Source organism: Artemia franciscana, chromosome 10 (assembly GCF_032884065.1).
Source record: "Artemia franciscana chromosome 10, ASM3288406v1, whole genome shotgun sequence".
Taxonomy (NCBI): Eukaryota; Metazoa; Arthropoda; class Branchiopoda; order Anostraca; family Artemiidae; genus Artemia; species Artemia franciscana.
Genome location: NC_088872.1, coordinates 16,128,066 through 16,150,531, shown reverse-complemented (window position 1 = coordinate 16,150,531; position 22,466 = coordinate 16,128,066). Strand labels below are relative to the sequence as shown.

General features: G+C 34.2%; 1 protein-coding gene across 1 annotated transcript in view; it reads right to left on the bottom strand.

Annotated features, from left to right (window-relative positions):
- LOC136032405 (protocadherin Fat 4-like) overlaps positions 1-21,480 on the bottom strand; it is a gene marked incomplete at its 5' end in the record, with an annotated part of 30,516 nt that extends 9,036 nt beyond the window's left edge. Inside the window, 2 exon segments of the mRNA XM_065712715.1 lie at positions 12,349-12,573; positions 21,266-21,480. Coding sequence (XP_065568787.1) covers positions 12,349-12,573; positions 21,266-21,480 — 440 coding nt within the window.
- Between the last annotated feature and the right edge of the window lie 986 nt (positions 21,481-22,466).

Here is a 22,466-nt window from a genome sequence, read left to right as displayed (position 1 = left end):
TTCATACTGTAGCCTGTTACTATAAATTGGAAATTAGCATGGCTTTTAAGCCATGCTATGGCCAGCCATGGCTAAGCAGAGTCTAAGTTTGAAAACTCATGACTCTGGGTGTTTCCGTTGGATTTTGATAAAGTAAGATGGTGATTAAGCGTGAGTAAAAAACAATATTTTGCTACAGATTTATAGCACTGTACATTTTGATAGGTTATTTTTTCTAAAGATTAGCAGAATACCACATGATCTCAGAGAGATGTTTAATAACCTAAATAACAGCTACTGCCTCTTATAAATTTGTCTTCATAATTTCTTTGTAAAGTGCTATGCTACCAATGGCACTTATGGTGCCATCTCTAAGGTGGAAAGGCTGGAAAGCATAATGAGGGGACTATTGTAATTTTCATGATTAAAGATCCTTAACCAGATGTTTTCTATACCTCCTGTTGAATACTTCCTCTACTTACTAAAAAGCGTGTCTTGGCTAACAAACTACCCAAAGAATAAAATGACGATTATTTATTTTCATCATTCAAAAAAATGAATTCCTATTTGCAAATTCCTAAAGACAGCGATAATGATAAACTCCTCAGACTTTTGTTCACAAGTCTTTTGCAAAAATTGAAGAAATGTCTGGTGTAAAACCTATGTTCATTGCCACTGAAAAAATCAGGTGGACTTCTTGAGTTTAATCACCCAAGTTATACAAATAACTTTTTGTAAAGTTTATTTTGCATATCTAAAAAAAACGAAAAGTTGATTTATATAACAAGGTTTTTCTTACGGAAGTAAAAAGTGAAATTAAAACTTATTAGCGAACAAAAATTATTGTTTCGCTGATTACTTAAGATATATCTACAAACCAGCTCACGTAAACTGACTTGTGACATTTTCATATATATGTAGAGTTTAAAAAAAAAGACCCTGCCGGAAACTGAGCTTGCTTGAGTTTTTAGAGATTTACAATTGTATTCTAAAAGTTATCACTTTCATGGTCTCTGAAAGATTGTTATGAGACTTATAAACCTGTCTTTGCTTTGTGGAGGATTTTTTCAGAATTTTTTCCTCTTCCTCCTTGTGCAGAAAAAATACAAATAGGGTGACCAAAAAGATTCGTACCCATATTTTATTCGATAAAAATCCATTTTTTAACAAATATCCTTTCTGTTGCCGGACATAAAAGGTGGACCTTTGGATGATCGTTTGCAGCTATAGTTGCTCCAAACATGTCTTGGACCAATCAGCAGAAGATATTCTCCCTGGAGACTTATTTTGTGACAAAGCATACCAGAGTGTACAAATTCAGTTTCGAAAACTTTTCAACTGTCGCAACTGATTTTGCGACCTATTTTGGACGAATGTCTGCAAAATAGTTGTGGACTTATGTTCTAAAGCCACAGGGGGAACTTATTCAGGCTGGAAAAAGAGGAAAATGTTGCTGCAGTGAGGGACTCAGTAGGATGCAACCCTAGGAAATCAATGCATAGACGCAGCCAAGAACTCGGAATGACAAAGGAGTCACTGTGGCGTGTTCTCACGTTTAATTGGACAGTGTAGTCCCTCACTACAGTAATGTTTTCTTCTTTCATTGCACTCCCTTTCCAGCCAGAATAATTTCCCACCGTGGCTTTAGAAATAAGTCCACTACCGTCACATGCTCACTGAATTTCGTAACCCAAGTAACAATCGTGATTCTGGTGGAAAGTTGTGACAATGGATGTTTTCGAAACTGAATTTGTACACTCTGGTATGATTTTGTCGCAAAATAGATCTCCAGGGAGAACATCTCCTGCTGATTAGTCCAAGACATTTTTGGGGGAACTATAGCTGCAAACGATCATCCAAGAGTTCACCTTTCATGTCCTGCAACAGAAAGGATATTTGTTGAAAAATGGATTTTTTATCAAATAAAATATGGGTATGGATCTTTTTGGGTCACCCTGTATATCATGGATAGGTAGTAGTTGACTTACTACCTTGATGCCCCTTTCAAGATGAGAAGATGTATCGAAAACCACATTTTAGTGGTAGCTCAAAAAGTTAAAAATTCAATGATAGTGACACCTTGGACAAAGGGCTAATTCTTTCAGCCAAGTCTAATATATCGAAAGAACTTTATCTTATTGAAAAAAACAGTTAGCCCAATATAAAGACGTGTACTAGAGTTATTTATGGTGGTGACAACTTTGAAAAAGCGGAAAAATACATTTGATTATGAGAACGATCACTATAACCGATAAATTCCCAAACAGAGGGGGGGGGGAGCATCCTCTCCCATGCGTGTGCGTGAGATAAAAGCAAGATATTTAATCTTCATATTAAATCCAAAGATAGCTGCTAAGCCGAGGATACTAATATCATTCCTCAATAATAGTTGTGAACTTTCTCCTTTCTATATTCGGATGATATGCTGATTTCTAAAAGAAATAGAAACACTAGTACCAGACGACGTGTGAACAGCTAATCGATATAGACTCAGATGGTGTCGTTGTCCTGTACCATAATACTGTTTAAGCATTCTGTTCACTGGGCATGACAAAACGGGACTTCGTACTGCATAGAATGGATTCAGGCTACCCACAGCAAAAATATCTAATACATTTCATCAAAAAAGCACATACCTTAAACCTACAATGAAACACGTATCTTTTGATGCTTAACTTGAAATAGTAGAAACAGAATTGCAATAAAGAGTTCAATATAGCCAATATAGATTTTTCGCAGCCTCCGGTTATTTTGGATTTTGTTTAGTTCTTATCTGTTTCTTAACTTATCTGTTGGTCTGTCTTTTCTCTCTCCATCTATCTCTATCCTTTTTTCTCTCTCTTTCTCTCTCTCTCTCTCTCTGTCTCTCTCTTTTTCTTCGCTTTTCTTTCTTTCTTTCTTCCTTTCATATTTTCTCTTTCTTTCCTTCGCTTTTCTGTTTCTCTCTCTCTCTATTTCCACTTTTGTTTCTCTTTCTCGGATTCGCTCAACCAATCAGTTTCTGGCAGTGGTAAATTTCTGCATCTCTTTTTCTCTCTCAGATATTGGATCAAATTGTCTTCCATAATACTTGTCCGTCAAGTTAAGTTATTACTTTCCAGGCAGCATTTTCTCACTGTTTTTGCTATTCCACAACGAACTTTTTGCTTCTCTTTTAATCATTAAATAAAAAAAAGTTTTCTTTACTGAAAGTAATGAGCGAAATTAAAACTTAAAACGAACATAAATTACTTCGTATATGAAAGGGGCTGCTTCCTCATCAACGCCCCGCTCTTTACGCTAAAGTTTGACTCTTCCTCTCAACTCTTCTTTTTAAAACAATAAAAAACTTTAGAGTAAAGAGCGGGGCGTTGATGAGGAAGCAGCCCCTTTCATATACGAAGTAATTTATGTTCGTTTCTAGTTTTAATGTCGCTCCTTACTTTCAGTTAAAAAAAACTAGTTTTTTTTATTTAATTTCTGAACGTCTTTGAATCAATGCATGTTTTGATTTTGGTTCTCCGAAGAGGAATAATTAAAGCGAAATTTGCATATTTATTTATTTTTTGGCTAAATGACTTTCTCATAGTTTTGATCGAATGATTTTGAGAAAAAAAGAGGGGGGGAGGAAGCCTAGCTGCCCTCCGATTTTTTGGTTACTTAAAAAGGCAACTAGAACTTTTAATTTTTTACAAATTTTTTTATTAGTAAAAGATATACGTAACTTATAAATTAGCTTACGTAACGAACTTTAGTATTCTCATGTTTTTATTACATACTAGCTGTTGGGGTGGCGCTTTGCGCCACCTCAACAACGAATTGGTGGGGGCGCTTCGCCCCCTCCCCCCAAGCCCCCCGCGCGCGTAGGTCGTTACGCGCCATATTAGTTACGCGCCATTGTAGTTGTGTCCCTGTGTCCCACCTGTGAATATATATATATATATATATATATATATATATAAATAAGTTGTCTGTCTGTGTGTCTGTCTTTCTGTCAGGTGACGTCATGTTTCTGTGTTGACTGACGTCATCAAGTTAGTTGTCGTCATTTTTGCTACGACGGTGACGTCATTCAAGATATTTAAGACATATGTTCACGTAGAAATCTATTAATGTTTAAGTTTAAAATGACTGATGAACTTACAATGGCAAAAGCCGATGAAGATGCTCAAAGAGTCTATGCCAAAAAACTTGCTGCTGATAGAGAAAGTCAGAAAAGAAAGCGTGCCGAGGAATCAAAAGAACAGCAAGGAAACAGGCTTGAGGCTGATAGAGAAAGAAAGAACAGAAAGCGTGCCGAGGAATCAAAAGAACAGCAAGGAAACAGGCTTGAGGCTGATAGAGAAAGAAAGAACAGAAAGCGTGCCGAGGAACTACCAGAGCAACGCGGAAGCAGAATTGTTGCTAAAAGAGAAAGTGAAAAAAGAAGGCGTGCCGAGGAATCACAAGAACAGCAAGAAATCAGGCTTGCTGCTGATAGAGAAAGTAAGAAAAGAAAGCGTGCCGAGGAATCAGAGCAACCTGAAAGTTATCACCTGGCATTCAGGTACAACCCAGTCGATGATTATAGCTTGAGTAGATGTGTTCAAATCGGGACAATGTCTAAAATTTGTCCCTATTGCAAGGCCTTGAAATTCAGTGGTGAAACAATGGGAATGTGTTGCGCCTCAGGAAAAGTTAAACTTCCTCTATTGGCTGCACCACCAGAGCCATTGAAGACTTTCCTTACTGGAACTACGTCAGAATCTAAGCGTTTTTTGTCAAAAATCAGAAAATACAACTCATGTTTCCAAATGACGTCGTTTGGAGCCCAAATCGAAAATCCAGATCAATTTATGTCTACTTTCAAAGTAAAAGGGCAAATTTATCATAGAGCAGGGTCCCTTCTACCATTCTCAAGCGAGTATCATAAATTTTTACAATTGTACTTCATCAGTGATAGAAATTCTGAATTGAATGCACGTTGCGAAATTTCTCCCGACGTTGAAAGGACAATCGTTTCCCAATTGCAACATCTTTTCCACAAAAATAATAAATTAGTGCGTCTGTTCAAAACAGCCATCGATTTGATGCCTACTGATACGCATAAAATTGTTATTCCCGCTGACAAAACGCCTCCTGGCCAACATGTGCGTATATACAATGCTCCAACTATCGACGAAGTGGCAATCGTTATGGTCGGTGATCAGTTTTTACCTCGAGATATTATTCTTCATAAGCGAAACGCTCAGTTGTTAAGAATTGCCGAAACTCATCGATGCTACGATGCCCTACAATATCCTATCATTTTTTGGGATGGAGCCGACGGCTATCACTTTAATATTAAATTGATGAATCCAGCCACTAACAAAGAAATGAATAAGAAATGCAGTGCAATGCATTATTATTCCTATAGACTAATGATTCAGCAGGATGAAGAAAATTATATTTTAAAATGCCGTGAATTGTTTCACCAATTTGTCGTTGATATGTATGCTAAAATTGAATCAGAACGTTTGCTATATATCCGCCTGAATCAGACCAAGCTCCGCTCTGAACAATACATTCATTTGCGAGATGCAGTACCACAAACGTTGGAAGATTAACAATTTTACCTTCGTCATATGCTGGCAGTCCCCGTCATATGCATGAATATGCTCAAGATGCTATTGCGTATGTTCGTCTCTATGGTCGTCCAGATTTATTTATTACATTTACATGTAATCAATCTTGGGACGAGATACTGCAGCTTTTACTTCAAGGACAATCGGCGGTTCATAGACATGACATTACGGCCCGTGTCTTCCGGCAAAAGTTGAAATCACTGAGAAACTACATAGTAAAACTTGAAGTGTTTGGGTCAGTGCGATGCTGGATGTACTCAGTGGAATGGCAAAAACGAGGTTTGCCACACGCACATATACTAATCTGGCTACATAAAAAAATTACTTCGAACGAAATTGATGATGTGATTTCCGCTGAAATACCTGATAAAATGTCGATAAGGGGTTACATGATATGATTGTAAAAAATATGATACATGGACCTTGCGGTACACTGAACGAAAATTCACCATGCATGGCCAAAGGAAGGTGCACAAAGCAATATCCTCGACTTTTAGTATCAAACACAATTACTGGCAATGATGGTTACCCACAATATAGAAGAAGATCTACTGAAGATGGCGGTAAAACAGCAATAATAAAGAAGCGTAACGGTACCACCATCGAAGTAGATAACCAGTGGGTTGTTCCGTATTCCCCATTATTATCAAAAACATTTAATGCACACATAAACGTTGAATACTGTAACTCCGTAAAGGCAATCAAATACATATGTAAATACGTCAACAAAGGCAGTGACATGGCAGTTTTTGGCTTGAAGCCCGAAATCAAAGATTTCGACGAAATCGTACAATATCAGGCTGGAAGATACATAAGCAGTAATGAAGCTGTTTGGCGAATTCTTTCATTTCCAATACATGAACGTAGTCCAGCTGTTGTTCACTTAGCGGTACATTTACAGAATGGTCAACGTGTTTATTTCACGGAAACCAAAGTGCAACAAAGAGTCCTGAATCCACCGGATACAACATTAACAGCTTTTTTTTCGCTTTGCAAAAATGATTCTTTTGCAAAAAAACTGCTGTATACTGAAGTGCCTTCGTATTACACGTGGAATACTAAAAATAAAGTATTTGGGTAAAGTATTGCAGCAATGCAAACTTATTATTTGGGATGAGTGCACAATGGCACACAAAAAATCGCTCGAGGCTCTGGATCAATGCTTGAAAGATTTGAGAGGGAAGTCGAAACCCTTTGGCAGCACATTAATATTGCTTGCGGGAGATTTCAGGCAAACATTACCTATAATACCTAGATCAACTCCTGCAGACGAAATGAATGCTTGCCTGAAAAATTCTAATTTATGGGCACACGTAAAAATATTAAAATTAACTACAAATATGCGTGTCCGATTGCAAAACGATGACTTTGGTCAAACATTTTCAGATCAATTGCTGGCAATTGGAAACGGAAAGCTCCCAGTAGACTCAATTTCAGGACGTATACAACTACCTGCTGATTTCTGTAATTTAGTGACGTCCAAAAATGAATTGATTGAAAAAGTATTTCCGAATATTCTAAAAAATTATAAAAATAATAAATGGCTAAGTGAAAGAGCGATTCTCGCACCCAAAAATATAGACGTCCACGAAATCAACAATATTGTTTTGACCAAGATTCGAAACCAGGCAGTCCTTTACAAGTCAGTCGACACAGTTTTGGAACCAAATGAAGCGCTTAATTATCCATCTGAATTTTTAAATTCCATAGATCTTTCAGGGTTTCCACCACACGTGCTACAACTAAAAATAGGCGTACCAATAATACTTTTAAGAAATATAAACCCACCAAAGCTTTGCAATGGCACTCGACTTGCCGTAAAAAAAACAATGGAAAACCTAATAGAGGCCACAATCTTGACAGGGCCTTTTGAGGGTGAGGCTGTTCTTATTCCTCGCATTCCCATGATTACAACGGATCTGCCTTTTCAATTTAAAAGATTGCAATTCCCAATTCGATTAGCATTTGCAATCACCATTAACAAAGCTCAAGGTCAATCAGTAGAAAAATGTGGTATAGATCTTAATACTGATTGTTTTTCCCATGGACAATTGTACGTTGCATGTTCGAGGGTCGGTAAACCTGACAATCTATTTATATGCAGCGACAATTGGACAGCGAAGAATGTTGTATATTCGCAAGTTTTACGCAGTTAATTTGTATTGCATCTATCTATCTATCTATCTATATAAAAACGAGTTGTGTGTATGCATGTTTGTTTGTTTGTAAAAAGAGCGTTTGCATATGACGTCATTATTAGTACATACGGCTTTGTAGATGCACAAACAATGGGAAAGCCAAGAATGTTGTATATTCGCAATTTTTACGTAGTTTGAAACACATATATAAATCTATCTATATTCACAGGTGGGACACAGGGACACAACTACAATGGCGCGTAACTAATATGGCGCGTAACGACTTACGCGCGCGGGGCGCTTGGGGGGGGGGGCGAAGCGCCCCACCAACTAGGTGTTGGGATGGCGCGAAGCGCCACCCCAACAGCTAGTATATATATATATATATATATATATATATATATATATATATATATATATATAAATATATATATATATATATATATATATATATATATATATATATATATATATATATATATATATATATATATATATATTTATATATATATATATATATATATATGTATATATATATATATATATATATATATATATATATATATTTATATATATATATATATATATGTATATATATATATATATATATATATATATATATATATATATATATATATATATACTAGAACCTGAAACTTAACGCCTCACCAACTCAGCTACTTCGGCTTGAATACATTTAACTTTTTTAGTTGTTTTTTATTTTTATTTTTATTTTTTTTAGTTTTTGTTTTTCTCCTTTATTTTTCAGTTTTTTCTTTTTTTGTTTTTTTTTCTTTTTCAGTTTTTAGTTTTTTTAGTTTTTTTTATTAGTTTTTAGTTTTTTTTTTCTTTTTAGTTTTTTTTTGTAGTTTTTACCTTTTTTTAGTTTTTTCTTAGTTTTTTTTTCTTTTTTTGTTTTTTACCTTTTTAGTTCTTTTTTTTTTAGTTTTTTAGCTCTTTTAGTTTTTTTAGTATTTTCTTTTTAGTTCTTTGTTGTAGTTTTTAACTTTTTTAGTTTTTTTTCTTCTTTTGTATTAATGCTAAAGACAAGGTTCGAACCTGGATCCTCTCGGACTTAGAACCTGGAACATAACGCTTTACCAACTCAGCTACTTCGGCTTGAATACATTCGTTTTTGAATTGGTATATGATGAAATAATTCAGACGTCATATGCGGACAGACAGACAGACAAACAAACAAAAAACTTATTTTTATATATATAGATATGAGGGGGTTCACCCCCTCGTCAGTACCTCATTCTTTACACTAGAGCTTAAATCTTGTCCCAGTTCATTAAGAATGACCCCTGAATCACAAAAGCCGTAGAATAAATAGTTGAAATTACTAAAAATACTTTAGCATAAAGAGCGAGGTATTAGGAGGAGGTGAGCCCCTCACATGCGTAGTAATTTCTGTTCGTTTTAAGTTTTAATGCTGCTCCTTACATCCAGTTGAAAAAACTTTTTCATATTTATTTTTTCATTGTTTTTTTTAAATAATGCTAGAAACTCCTGCGCTCCCTTCATGGAAATTTTCTTCCCCCTTGACAAATTCCTCGATTGAAGGTTCCCCTAACATATTCCCCTCTTCTCAACCCCTCCCCCAACCAAAAAATCCCCCTGAAAACGTATGTACATTTCCCAATAACCATTGCTATATGTAAGCACTGGTCAAAGTTTGTAACTTGTAGCCCCTCCCAAGGGGACTGTAGGGGAGTAAGTCGTCCCCAAAGACATAGTTATAAGGTTTTTCGACTACGCTGAATAAAATGGCTATCTCAGAGTTTTGATCTGTTGACTTTGGGGAAACAATTAGCGTGGGAGGGGGCCTAGGTGCCCTCCAATTTTTTTGCTCACTTTAAAAGGGCACTAGAACTTTTCATTTCCGTTACAATAAGCCCTCCCGCAATATTCTAGGACCATGAGTCAATACGATGACCCCTGGAGAAAGAAAAAAAAAAAAACAAAAAACAAATAAACACGCATCCGTGATCTGACTTCGGGCAAAAAATACAAAATTCCACATTTTTATAGATAGGAGCTTCAAACTTCTTCAGTAGGGGTCTCTGACACGCTGAATCTGATTGGTGTGATTTTTGTTAAGACTCTATGACTTTTGGAGAGTATTTCCCCCCATTTTCTAAAATAAGGCAAATTTTCTCAGGCTCGTAAATTTTGATGGGTAAGACTAAACTTGATGAAACTTGTATATTTAAAATCAACATTAAAATTCGATTCTTTTGATGTAGCTATTGGTATCATTCCATTTTTTTAGAGTTTTGGTTACTGTTGACCCGGGTCGCTCCTTACTACAGTTCGTTACCACGAACTGTTTGAAAGAATAAAAAGAAATTTACGTGAAAAATAATATCTAATAGCCTATTAAACCTACTTATGGTCTCTGCTTGTTTTGAATTTTTCGTTAGTTTGCATTTGTCTGTATCTGTAATCTCTTTGTCTGACTCTATGTTTCTATCTGCCTGTCTGTCTTTTTCTCTTTTCTGTCTCTCGCACTTTTTCTCTCTCAAATTATCTCCTTCTCTTTCTCACTCTAATTCTCTCTCTCTCTCTCTCTCTCTCTCTCTCTCTCTCTCTCTCTCTCTCTCTCTCTCTCTCTCTCTCTCTCTCTCTATGTCTCTCCCTTTCATTTATTTTTCTTGTATTAACCCAGCCAATTGCTTTCTAACAGTAATTATTTTCTGTATCTTTTTTTCTATCGGATTGAATAAAAAGCAAATTTTTTTGACTGAAAGTAAGGATCAAACTTAAAACGTGATATTGGGAGAATATTTATCCCAAAGACTCTGTTACTTAAAGAATACTATCCCGGTAGAAAATGCCCGCATAGAAAATTTCCTCGTGGAAATTCATTTCTAAAAGTAGTTATTCTCTGCGCTTCTTAGTTTTTCTCAAATACTGGATCTACTTGTCTTCTATAAATTTTTTCCTTCTATGATTTATTAGGCAGCTTTAGAGAGATAGGCCAAAACTTTAAAAGTGTGTTAAACTGTGATAAAGTTACACTATAAGATACTAGCTGTTGGGGTGGCGCTTCGCGCCAACCAACACCTAATTGGTGGGGGCGCTTCACGCCCCCAAGCCCCCCCCCTCACGCGTGAATCGTTATGCGCCATATTAGTTGTGTCCCTGTATTCCACCTGTGAATACAGATATATATATATATATATATATATATATATATATATATATATATATATATATATATATATATATATATATATATATATATATATATATATATATATATATATATATATATATATATATATATATATATATATATATATATATATATATATATATATTGATGACCTTATCCAAGTCAAGATCCCAAACCCAATCATCATCGCTATCATTTTCAGTTTTGATATGTTTTGACTCTCGCTGTCCAGGTGGATCTTCATCTAACTGCGCGGTTTTGCGTTCTTTAGCCTCAAGCCTGTTTCCTTGCTGTTCTTTTGATTCCTCGGCACGCTTTCTTTTCTGACTTTCTCTATCAGTAGAAAGTTTTTGGGCATAGACTCTTTGAGCATCTTCATCGGCTTTTGCCATTGTAAGTTCATTAGTCATTTTAAACTTAAACATAATAATAGATTTCAAAATCTATTATTAATCTATAAAATCTATTATTAAATAATAGATTTCTACGTGAACATATATGTCTTAAATATCTTTAATTACGTCACGGTCATAGCAAAAATGACGACAACTAACTTCATGACGCCAGTCGACACAGAAACATGACGTCACCTGATCCACAGACAGACAACTTATTTTTATATATATAGATAGATATAATTCTAAAATTGTCAGGTAATTTTCTATTTTGAAATAAAAACAAAAAATTCTTGCTCAGACAACATAAATATTTTTGATATTTACATAATAGCTTTAGTGTTTCTGGACTGAAAACTAAATATGCTAATCAAATTGGGAATTCCAATCTTTTAGGTTGAAAAGGCAGATTCATTGGAATCATGAGAATTCGTGGAATAAGAAAAGCCTCACCCTCAAAAGGTCCTGTCAAGATTGTTGCCTCTAATTCACACGTCATATGCGGACAGACAGACAGACACACAAACAAACAATATATTTTTATACTAGCTGTTGGGGTTGCATCACCATCAACAAAGCTCAAGGGCAATCATTAGAATAATGAGGTATAGATCTGAATACAGATTGTTTTTCCCATGGACAATTATACGTTGCTTGTTCAAGAGTCGGTAAACCTGACAATCTATTTATATGCACAGACAATGGGACAGCCAAGAATGTTGTATATTCGCAAGTTTTACGTAGTTAAAAATATACATATATATATATATATATATATATATATATATATATATATATATATATATATATATATATATATATATATATATATATATATATATATATATATATATATATATATATATATATATACATATATATATATTCACAGGTGGGACACAGTGACACAACTACAATGGCGCGTAACGACTTATGCGCGTGGGGGGGCTTGGGGCTGGTGCGAAGCGCCCCCACCAACTAGGGGTTTGGAAAAACTACTCGATTTACGAGAAAGAACTTCAATTTTGATTAAAAATTGCCTCTAGACTGGAAACATAAAAAAAGCCACTTACGGACAGAAAAATCTCCAATAGGTATGTTGTTTGCTCTTCAAAGTCTAATGCTTTTAAAACTTCAATTTGAAAGCATTTCTCGTTACCATTACTATTTTGTCCAGAAACCATTCCGAAGTTTTGACTTGGAATCTCGTTTATTAGTACTGAACACATTAAATTGGGCACGTCTGCTTTATCCAAATCCGAGCCACATATCTGATGTTCTATAATTCCTATTGCATTCTAAAATATAAAATGGAATGAAATTCAAATAGTAAGGCCCTTTATAAGCTTGTGAAAATTCTTTTCGCTTTCTTTATATTTTCATATGTAACTAAGCTTGCTGAAACGTGAGATGGCACAAGCATGGAGTAAGCATGGACACAGAAATCTATTTCAGGGCGAATAAACAATCTGAAATTGCCCAGCTTGAAACCTTAGGTATTTTTATTATCAAAATTAATGAAACAAGTTTTTTCAACTAAAAGTAAGGAGTGTAAGGAGCAACATTAAAACTGAAAATTAAGAGAAATCATTCCGTATATAAAGAGGGGATTCCCCCTCCTCAATACTGCGCTCTTAATGCTAAAGTTTTCTAGCTTTCAAAACATAAGGTCGTTTAATAAGAACGACCTTATGTTTCGAGAATCATTCTTAAAGAATTATGATAAAAAGCCAAATTTTAGTATAAGAATCGGGGCATTGAGGAGGGGACAGTCTTTTTCATATACGGAATAATTTCTGTTTGTGTTCAGTTTTGTTTTTGCTCCTTAATTTCAGTGGAAAAAGCTTGTTTTTTTTAATTGAATTTCTGATCATTTTTAAAAAAATTCTAGATAATCCCCTTTCCCCCGTGTAAAGTTTCTCCTGAAAAATTTTTAGGTTCTCTTGTCTAATTAAGCCGGATGAAACATGAGTTGTCACAAGTTGAAGCAGACACAGACACAGAAAATTATTTCAGGGTGAAGTAAAATATGAAATCACCCGTCCCTAGACCTCGGGCCTTAATCATGGTTCAGATAAATAAAAAGTGAACCCTTTGAACTTGTTTTTTTTTTATCAGGGAAGTTTAGGATTGATCCTTTGAACTTGGATACAATGTCTAAGCAGGTTCGGATGCCAATATAAATATTATAGAGAAGCCATAATTTTTCATCAATATTGTCATAATCAGATTTTGCTTCGAATTTAATAAACTCAATCTTTGCAACATGAAATTCAAGACCGACAATAAAATTCAATAGAAATAGAAACTACAATAAGATAACGGATTACAACTACTCAATCCCTGTGTAAAATTTCTACCGCAGATAGTTCCGCTGGACAATTATCCCTCTATAATCCGCCGCGAAAAATTCCCCCCCCCCACCATAGACAATTACCCCCTAGACAATGACAAATCTCCCTCACATATAAAATTAAGTAGCCCAAGTAAATGTATGAAAATAAAAAGAATGAAGAAAAGAACGGATTTTTGAGTTTTTGACCTATATTCCATAATAAGAATAGAATATATGGTGTAAATATCCTGGAGTGTTTAGTTTTTTTTTTAATTTTTTCTCTAAGATTTGGTTTACATTAGGTTAACTTACATTAAACAGGCGCACCAAATTTAAATTAGGCTAGCCTAAATAAAATCAATGTAACGTTTACTTCTGTCAAAAAAACTAAAAAGAAAAAAAATAAAAACAACTAAAAAAGCTAAAAAACTAAAAAAAATAAAAAAAACTAAAATACGAAAAAAAAATGAAAAAAAGAAAAACTAAAAAAAAGAAAAACCTTAAATAAAAAAAACTAAAAAAGAAAAAAAAAAAGGTAAAAAACTGAAAAGAAAAAAGGCTAAAAAACTAAACTAAAAAAGAAAAAACTAAAAAAAGAAAAACTAGAAAAAAAAACTAAAAAAGAAAAAACTAAAAAAAGCAAAAAAGAAAAAACTAAAAAAGAAAAAACTAAAAAAGAAAAAACTAAAAAAAGAAGAAAAATATAAAAAAGAAAAAAAATTCATAAAAAGAAGAAACTAAAAAAAGAAAAACTAAAAAAGAAAAAAAACTAAGAAAAGAAAAAACTGAAAAAAAAACTAAAAAAGAAACTATATCTATATATCTATATATATAAAAATAAGTTGTCTGTGTGTGGATCTGTGGATCAGGTGACGTCATGTTTGTTCGCATATGATGTCTGAATTATTTCACACTAATACAAAAGAAGAAAAAAACTAAAAAAGGTAAAAACTACAAAAAAACTAAAAAGAAAAAAAAAAACTAAAAAAGCTAAAAAACTAAAAAAAACTAAAAAAAGGTAAAAATCTAATAACTAAAAAAAAACTGAAAAAAATAAAAAAAGGCAAAAACTACAAAAAAAATAAAAACTAATAAAAAAACTAAAAAAGCTAAAAAACTAAAAAAAACTAAAAAAAACTAAAAAAAGGTAAAAAACTAAAAAAAACTAAAAACTAAAAAGAAAAAAACTAAAAAAAGGAAAAAACTGAAAAATAATAGAGAAAAAGAAAACTAAAAAAATATGAATAAATATATATAAAAATAAGTTGTTTGTGGGTTATGTCTGTCTGTCTGTCTGTCGAGGGACGTCGTGTTTGTCCGCATATGACGTCTGAATTATTTCACACTAATACAAAAGAAGAAAAAAACTAAAAAAGGTAAAAACTACAAAAAAAACTAAAAAGAAAAAAAACTAAAAAAGCTAAAAAACTAAAAAAAACTAAAAAAAGGTAAAAAACTAAAAACTAAAAAAAACTGAAAAAACTAAAAAAAGGCAAAAACTAAAAAAAAACTAAAAAAGCTAAAAAACTAAAAAAACTAAAAAAACTAAAAAAAGGTAAAAAACAAAAAAAAAACTAAAAACTAAAAAAGAAAAAACTAAAAAAAGGAAAAAACTGAAAAATAAGAGAAAAAGAAAACTAAAAAAATATTAATAAATATAAAAAATATAAATATAAATATAATATAAATTAGCAATCAACAAAGCACCGAGACACAAATGACGACCGGGACACAGGGAGTATAAATGACGACCAGGACATAAGTAAAAAAAAACTAAAAAAACTAAAAAAATGGTAAAAACTACAAAAAAACTAAAAACTAATAAAAAAACTAAAAAATCTAAAAATCTAAATAAACTAAAAAAGAAAAAAAAGAAAAAAGGAAAAAAATAAAGGAGAAAAACAAAACTAAAAAACGAATGTATATACAGACCGGGACACCGGGATACAAATGACGACCGGGACACAGGGAATATAAATGACGACCGGGACACAGGGACACAACTACAATGGGGACGCCGGGGGGCACAGGGGGATATAAATGACGACCGGGACACCGGGACACAAGGAATATAAATGACGCCCGGGACACTCAAAGAGAAATCACAGACTGGAACACCGGGACACAAATGACGACCGGGACACAGGGAATATAAATGACGACCGGGACACAGGGACATAACTACAAAGGGGACGCCGGGGTGCACAGGGGGATATATAAATGACGATGGCGACTCAGGGAATGGTCGATTAGCAATCACCATCAACAAAGCTCAAGGGCAATCATTAGAATCATGAGGTATAGATCTAAATACGGATTGTTTTCCCATGGACCATTATATGTTGCATGTTCAAGAGTCGGTAAACCTGACAATCTATTTATATGCACAGACAATGGGACAGCAAAGAATGTTGTATATTCGCAAGTTTTACGTAGTTAAAAACATATATATATATATATATATATATCTATCTATATTCACAGGTGGGACATAGGGACACAACTACAATGGCGCGTAACTAATATGGCGCGTAACGACTTACGCGCGCGGGGGGGCTTGGGGGGGGGCGTGAAGCGCCCCCACCAACTAGGTGTTGGGGTGGCGCGAAGCGCCACCCCAACAGCTAGTATATATATATAAATAAGTTGTATGTATGCGCGTTTGTTTGTTTGTGGGTTTGCATATGACGTTCTTATGAGTATATAATGCTTTGCATGTGACGTCATTATAAGATGACGCTACAGACCGGGCCACGGGGACACAAATGACGACCGGGACACAGGGAATATAAATGACGACCGGGACACTCAAAGAGAAATGACAGACCGGGACACAGGGAATATATCATATCTTGGGACGAGATAGAGTAACTTTTACTTCCTGGACAATGGCCAATTCATAGACATGACATTACGGTCTGTGTCTTACGGCAAAAGTTGAAAGCACTGTTAAATATCATAGTAAAACTTAAAGTGCTTGGGCCAGTGCGATGCTGGCTGTACTCAGTAGAATAGCAAAAGCATGGATTGCCACACGCATATATACTAATATGGTTATTTAAAAACATTGCTTCTAATGAAATTGACTTTGTGATTTCCGCTGAAATACCTGATGTAGATGTCGATAGGGGCTTACGTGACATTGTGGTAAAAAATACGATACATGGACCTTGCGCTGAACTGAATGAAATCAACAAAGGCAGCGACATGGCAGTTTTTGGCTCGCTGTCCAAAATCAGTGATATCGATGAGGTCGTACAATATCAGGCTGGGAGATACATAAGCAGTAATGAAGCTATGTGGCGAATTCTTTCATTTCCGATGTACGAACGAAGTCCAGCTATTGTTCCTTAGTGGTACATATACGGAATGGTTAACGTTTTTTTTTTTCGGAGTCCTACGTGCAACAAAGACCCCCTGAATCCATCGGATACAACGTTAACTGCTTTCTTCGCGTTATGTCAAAATGATTCTTTAGCGAAAAAACTGCTGTATTCTGAAGTGCCTACATATTACGCGTGGAATGCTAAAAAAAATAATTTGAATGACGAAAACGGGGTGCGTCAGTCGACAGCCAACCTAACATCTTCAAAGAAACCACGATAGGAAGAATCTACACCATTCACCCCAATCAAGATGAATGCTTCTTTCTCTGCATGCTTTTGGTTCATGTGACCGGCCTGACGTCCTTTGAGCATTTAAGAACTGTAAACGGTATAATACATGACACTTACCGTAGTGCATGCCAAGCTCTGAATTTATTGGATAATGACTAACACTGGGATAACTGCATCAATGATGCGTGCGAAACTTCAACTCCAAGTCAAATTCGTGCATTGTTTGGAATCATACTAACAACTTGCTCTCCTTCAGCTCCTACAGAGTTATGGGAAAAGTATAAATCGAAAATGGCCGAGGATATACCCCATCGAAAATGGATAGAGACGTCAGATATGACTTTTGATTTTAAATCAGAAATTTATAACTACACTTTAGTTATTATTGAAGATCTGTGCATATGTATGGCAAACAAACCTCTTCAGGGTTTGGGAATGCCTTCACCTAATCGTAACGCTGCTGTTTCAACATGTGTGGAATTGGATCGTGAACAAAGTTATAGCAAGAGTGATCTATTGTCGTATGTAAAAAATAACATTGCTAAGTTAACGTCTGAGCAAAAGGATATTTATGATAAGATAATGCATTGTGTCGATTACAACGTTGAAGAAATCTTCTTTTTGGATGCGCCAGGAGGTACTGGTAAAACATTTGTGATAAAATTGATTCTGGCGTCAATTCGATCAAAAAATGACATAGCGTGGGCAATTGCGTCGTCCGGAATAGCCGCAACGTTGCTGTCTGGTGGAAGAACTGCTCATTCCGCTTTGAAATTGCCTCTGAATTTTCATTCTACAGAAACTCCCACGTGCAATATTTCCCAATCATCTGGGATGGGTAAAGTATTGCAGCAATGCAAACTTATTATTTGGGACGAGTGCAAAATGGCGCACAAAAAATCGCTCGTGGCTCTGGATCAATCGTTGAGAGATTTGCGAGGGAATTCGAAACGCTTTGGCAGCACATTAATATTGCTTACGGGAGATTTCGGGCAAACATTACGTATAATACCTAGATCAACCCCTGCTGGCGAAATGAATGCTTGCCTGAAAAATTCTAATTTATGGTCACACGGAAAGACATTAAAATTAACTACAAATATGCATGTCCGATTTCAAAACGATGACTCTGGTCAAACATTTTCAGATCAATTGCTGGCAATTGGAAACAAAAAGCTCCCAGTAGACTTAATTTCAGGACGTATACAACTGCTTGCTGAATTCTGTAATTTAGTGACGTCCAAAAATAAATTGATTGAAAAGGTATTTCCGAATATTCTAACCAATTATAAGAACGATAAATGGCTAAGTGAACGGCCGATTGTAGCAGCCAAGAACAAAGACGTCCATGAAATCAACAATATTATTCTGACCGGGATTCAAGACCAGGCAGTCATTTACAAGTCAGTCGACACAGTTCTCGAATCAAAGAAGCGGTTAACTATCCATCAGACTTTTTAAATTCCCTGGATCTCCCAGGGTTTCCACCACACGTGCTACAACTAAAAAAGGAAGTTTTACCAATAATACTGTTGCGAAATATTAACCCACCAAAGCTTTGCAACGGCACACGACTTGCCGTAAAAAAAAGAATGGAAAACGTAGAGGCAACAATCTTGACAGGGCTTCCGAGGGTGAGGCTATTCTTATTCCTCGCATTTCCATGATTCCAATGGATCTGCCTTTTCAATTTAAAAGATTGCAATTCACAAATCGATTAGCATTTGCAATCACCATCAACAAAGCTCAATCGCAATCATTAGAAAAATGCAGTATAGATCTTCATACGGATTGTTTTTCCCATAGACATTTATATGTTGCATGCTCTAGAGTCGGTAAGCCGGACAATGTGTTTATATGCACAGACAATGGGACTGCGAAGAATGTTGTACATCCACAAGTTTTTCAGATTTAAAAATTATAACCTTGCATACGTGTTGCTTTAAGGGGGGAGGGTAGGTTTGCGGCTCAGAGAGAAATTACCAAAAGAAAGTGTGTCGATGTATTACAAGAGCAACGCGGAATCAGGCTTGCGGCTGATAGAGAAAGTAAAAAGAAATGCGTGTCGAGGAATTACCAGAGTATATCAGAGGAAGTACCAGTTGCATATCCGCAAGTTTTACGGAGTTAAAAATTAGCACCTTGCACACGTGTTGCTGGGGCACGTTCTGGAAAAAAACAAAGAAGAAAATAAAATAAAAGAAAAGAAGAAAAGAAAACTAAAAAAACTAAAAAAGGTAAACAACTAAAAAAATAAAAAGAAAAAAACTAAAAAAAAGAAAAAACTAAAAAAGAAAAAAATTGAAAAAAATTAAAATTAAAAAACAAGGGATTACAAGAATTCAAAAACCTTAAAAAAAACCAAAACTTTGAAGCTTAGTAGATATCATTGTTAGAAATTAGACTTGCTTTAATAAACAAATATCCTTGAAAAGAATTGCAATAGAACACAAGGGACAATGAGAATCCGTATATAGAAGCCCACCGCGTGCCATGCTGGGGCGCGGTGGTGAAGCCACCGGGCCCCAGCTAGTCTGTTTATAGACATGTACCATCTTATTCTCCTCCCCCAAGACTCGCTTGTGCACATGTTTTTTACAGTAAAATAAATACAAGAGTCGAGAATATGTGAAAACTAAGAAGTTTCTCGAATTTCACCAGTGGTCTGTACTCACTGACGAGAGAATTTACGAGAATCGAAAATATGTGAGAAGCAAAAAGTTTCTTGAATTTCACCACTTGTCTGTACTCATTGGAAGGGAAGGGGTGGTGGTAAAAACCTGACATATCTGAAGCGAGAGTCGAGAAGTATTGATGGGAGCGGGCATAGAAGGACAAATTATCGGAGAAACTATAAGAGATGCCTGAGATTTCTGGGGGAAGATTTAGGGAAGGTTCAGATTATATATACAGATCTAAAATAGTTTTCACTCAAATTACTTTCTTGGAATTTTGAATCTCTGACATTTTTACTCTATATGGCCAAGATTGTTTTTTTTTTTGAAGAAAATTTTCCTTTGTTGTGGCATGATTTCTGTCTTGAGTTAAAATAGGCCGGAAGACTATTTATTTCTAATGAGCCCGTCAAGATTATATACGATATTTAATTTACTGATATCACTTCTGTAGCAGAGGTGAGTAGAAGTCCGCTTTTTAAATAACAAAAATACAAAAAGCCATAAGATGTTTAAACAATTTTGCATTTTCACCCGTAAAACAGCCGTTTTGGCCCGAGAAGAGCCAACATTTCATCGAGTAAAATTCTCTGAACCTCTGAAAGGGTATTTATATATATAGCCTTCCGATCTCAGAGGCAATACCGGCCTGCATTATATCATTCTTCCTTTAGCAAAAATTTACTCGAAGAAATCAACCATTATTCTAGTACGTTTATCCAATAAAACTAAATGTCATAGAGTATCAGACAGCTATGCAATATCTATTAGGGTTCTGGTCAATGAATTCTCTAATGGGAAGGGGGTGGGAGGGTACCTAAACCTAAAAAGGTGTTTTAGGCCCCCATGTCTTCAAAGTTTCTAAGAGAAGTGATTCAGATGTATGAAATAAATATTAAAATAATTACGGATTTAACTTCCGACTCCCTTCACTAGAAGAAATATATACGAGTATAAATACAGATCACCTCAAAATAGAAGTAACCCTGGGTGTGATATTAAAGACAAGCAGAAATTGAAGGAATAAAATTCAAATGAAGGTGAAGAGTGAAATTAAAACTTAAAACAAACCTTAAAAAGATCCTTAGGCCAAAATTTAGCTTTTCGTCTCTGATGCTATAAAAATAATTTCTCTGGAACAATTGCAAATGTATTGGAATGTCAAACGCTTTTACACTGATTATAACTAATTTTAATTGAATTGTAAAGTATATTTTTTGCAATTTTGTAGCAAAGGTTCACTATAATTATTTGACCTAGAAATCCCTACTCAAGAATTATGATTAAAAAGGCGCATTTGTGCAAAAAGGCGTCCGGGATTTTCTTATTATTTATTTATTTATTTTTCAAATAGCCTACTTACTTCTGGGTAATTCATCCTTGAAGGTGAAGACGTGAAGAATGGTACATTATCATTTACATCCTGAAGATCTACTGTAACTGTGACTGTTTCAACTGAACAGAGTGCGATGACTAGTGGTGTCTGGTTTATCTCGAAGTCTAACATTGGCACTGAAATAGTACATTTTCCTTCCGAACAGTTCCCAGCTTGCATGGATATCGCGCTAAAACTGGGGCCTGTAAGAAAATATTGAACAAACAAACATATATATATATATATATATATATATATATATATAAAAATAAGTTGTCTGTGGATCTGTGGATCTGTGGATCAGGTGACGTCATGTTTGTCCGCATATGACGTCTGAATTATTTCACACTAATACAAAAGAAGAAAAAAACTAAAAAGGTAAAAACTACAAAAAAACTAAAAAGAAAAAAAAACTAAAAAAGCTAAAAAACTAAAAAAAAACAAAAAAAGGTAAAAATCTAATAACTAAAAAAAAAAACTGAAAAAAATAAAAAAAGGCAAAAACTACAAAAAAAATAAAAACTAATAAAAAAAACTAAAAAAGCTAAAAAACTAAAAAAAACTAAAAAAAACTAAAAAAAGGTAAAAAACTAAAAAAAACTAAAAACTAAAAAAGAAAAAAACTAAAAAAAGGAAAAAACTGAAAAATAAAAGAGAAAAAGAAAACTAAAAAAATATGAATAAATATATATAAAAATAAGTTGTTTGTGGGTTATGTCTGTCTGTCTGTCTGTCGAGTGACGTCGTGTTTGTCCGCATATGACGTCTGAATTATTTCACACTAATACAAAAGAAGAAAAAAAACTAAAAAAGGTAAAAACTACAAAAAAACTAAAAAGAAAAAAAACTAAAAAAGCTAAAAAACTAAAAAAAACTAAAAAAAGGTAAAAAAACTAAAAACTAAAAAAAACTGAAAAAACTAAAAAAAGGCAAAAACTAAAAAAAAACTAAAAACTAATAAAAAAACTAAAAAAGCTAAAAAACTAAAAAAACTAAAAAAACTAAAAAAAGGTAAAAAACAAAAAAAAACTAAAAACTAAAAAAGAAAAAACTAAAAAAAAGGAAAAAACTGAAAAATAAGAGAAAAAGAAAACTAAAAAAATATTAATAAAGAAAAAAAAACTAAAAAAGGTAAAAACTACAAAAAAACTAAAAAGAAAAAAAAAACTAAAAAAGCTAAAAAACTAAA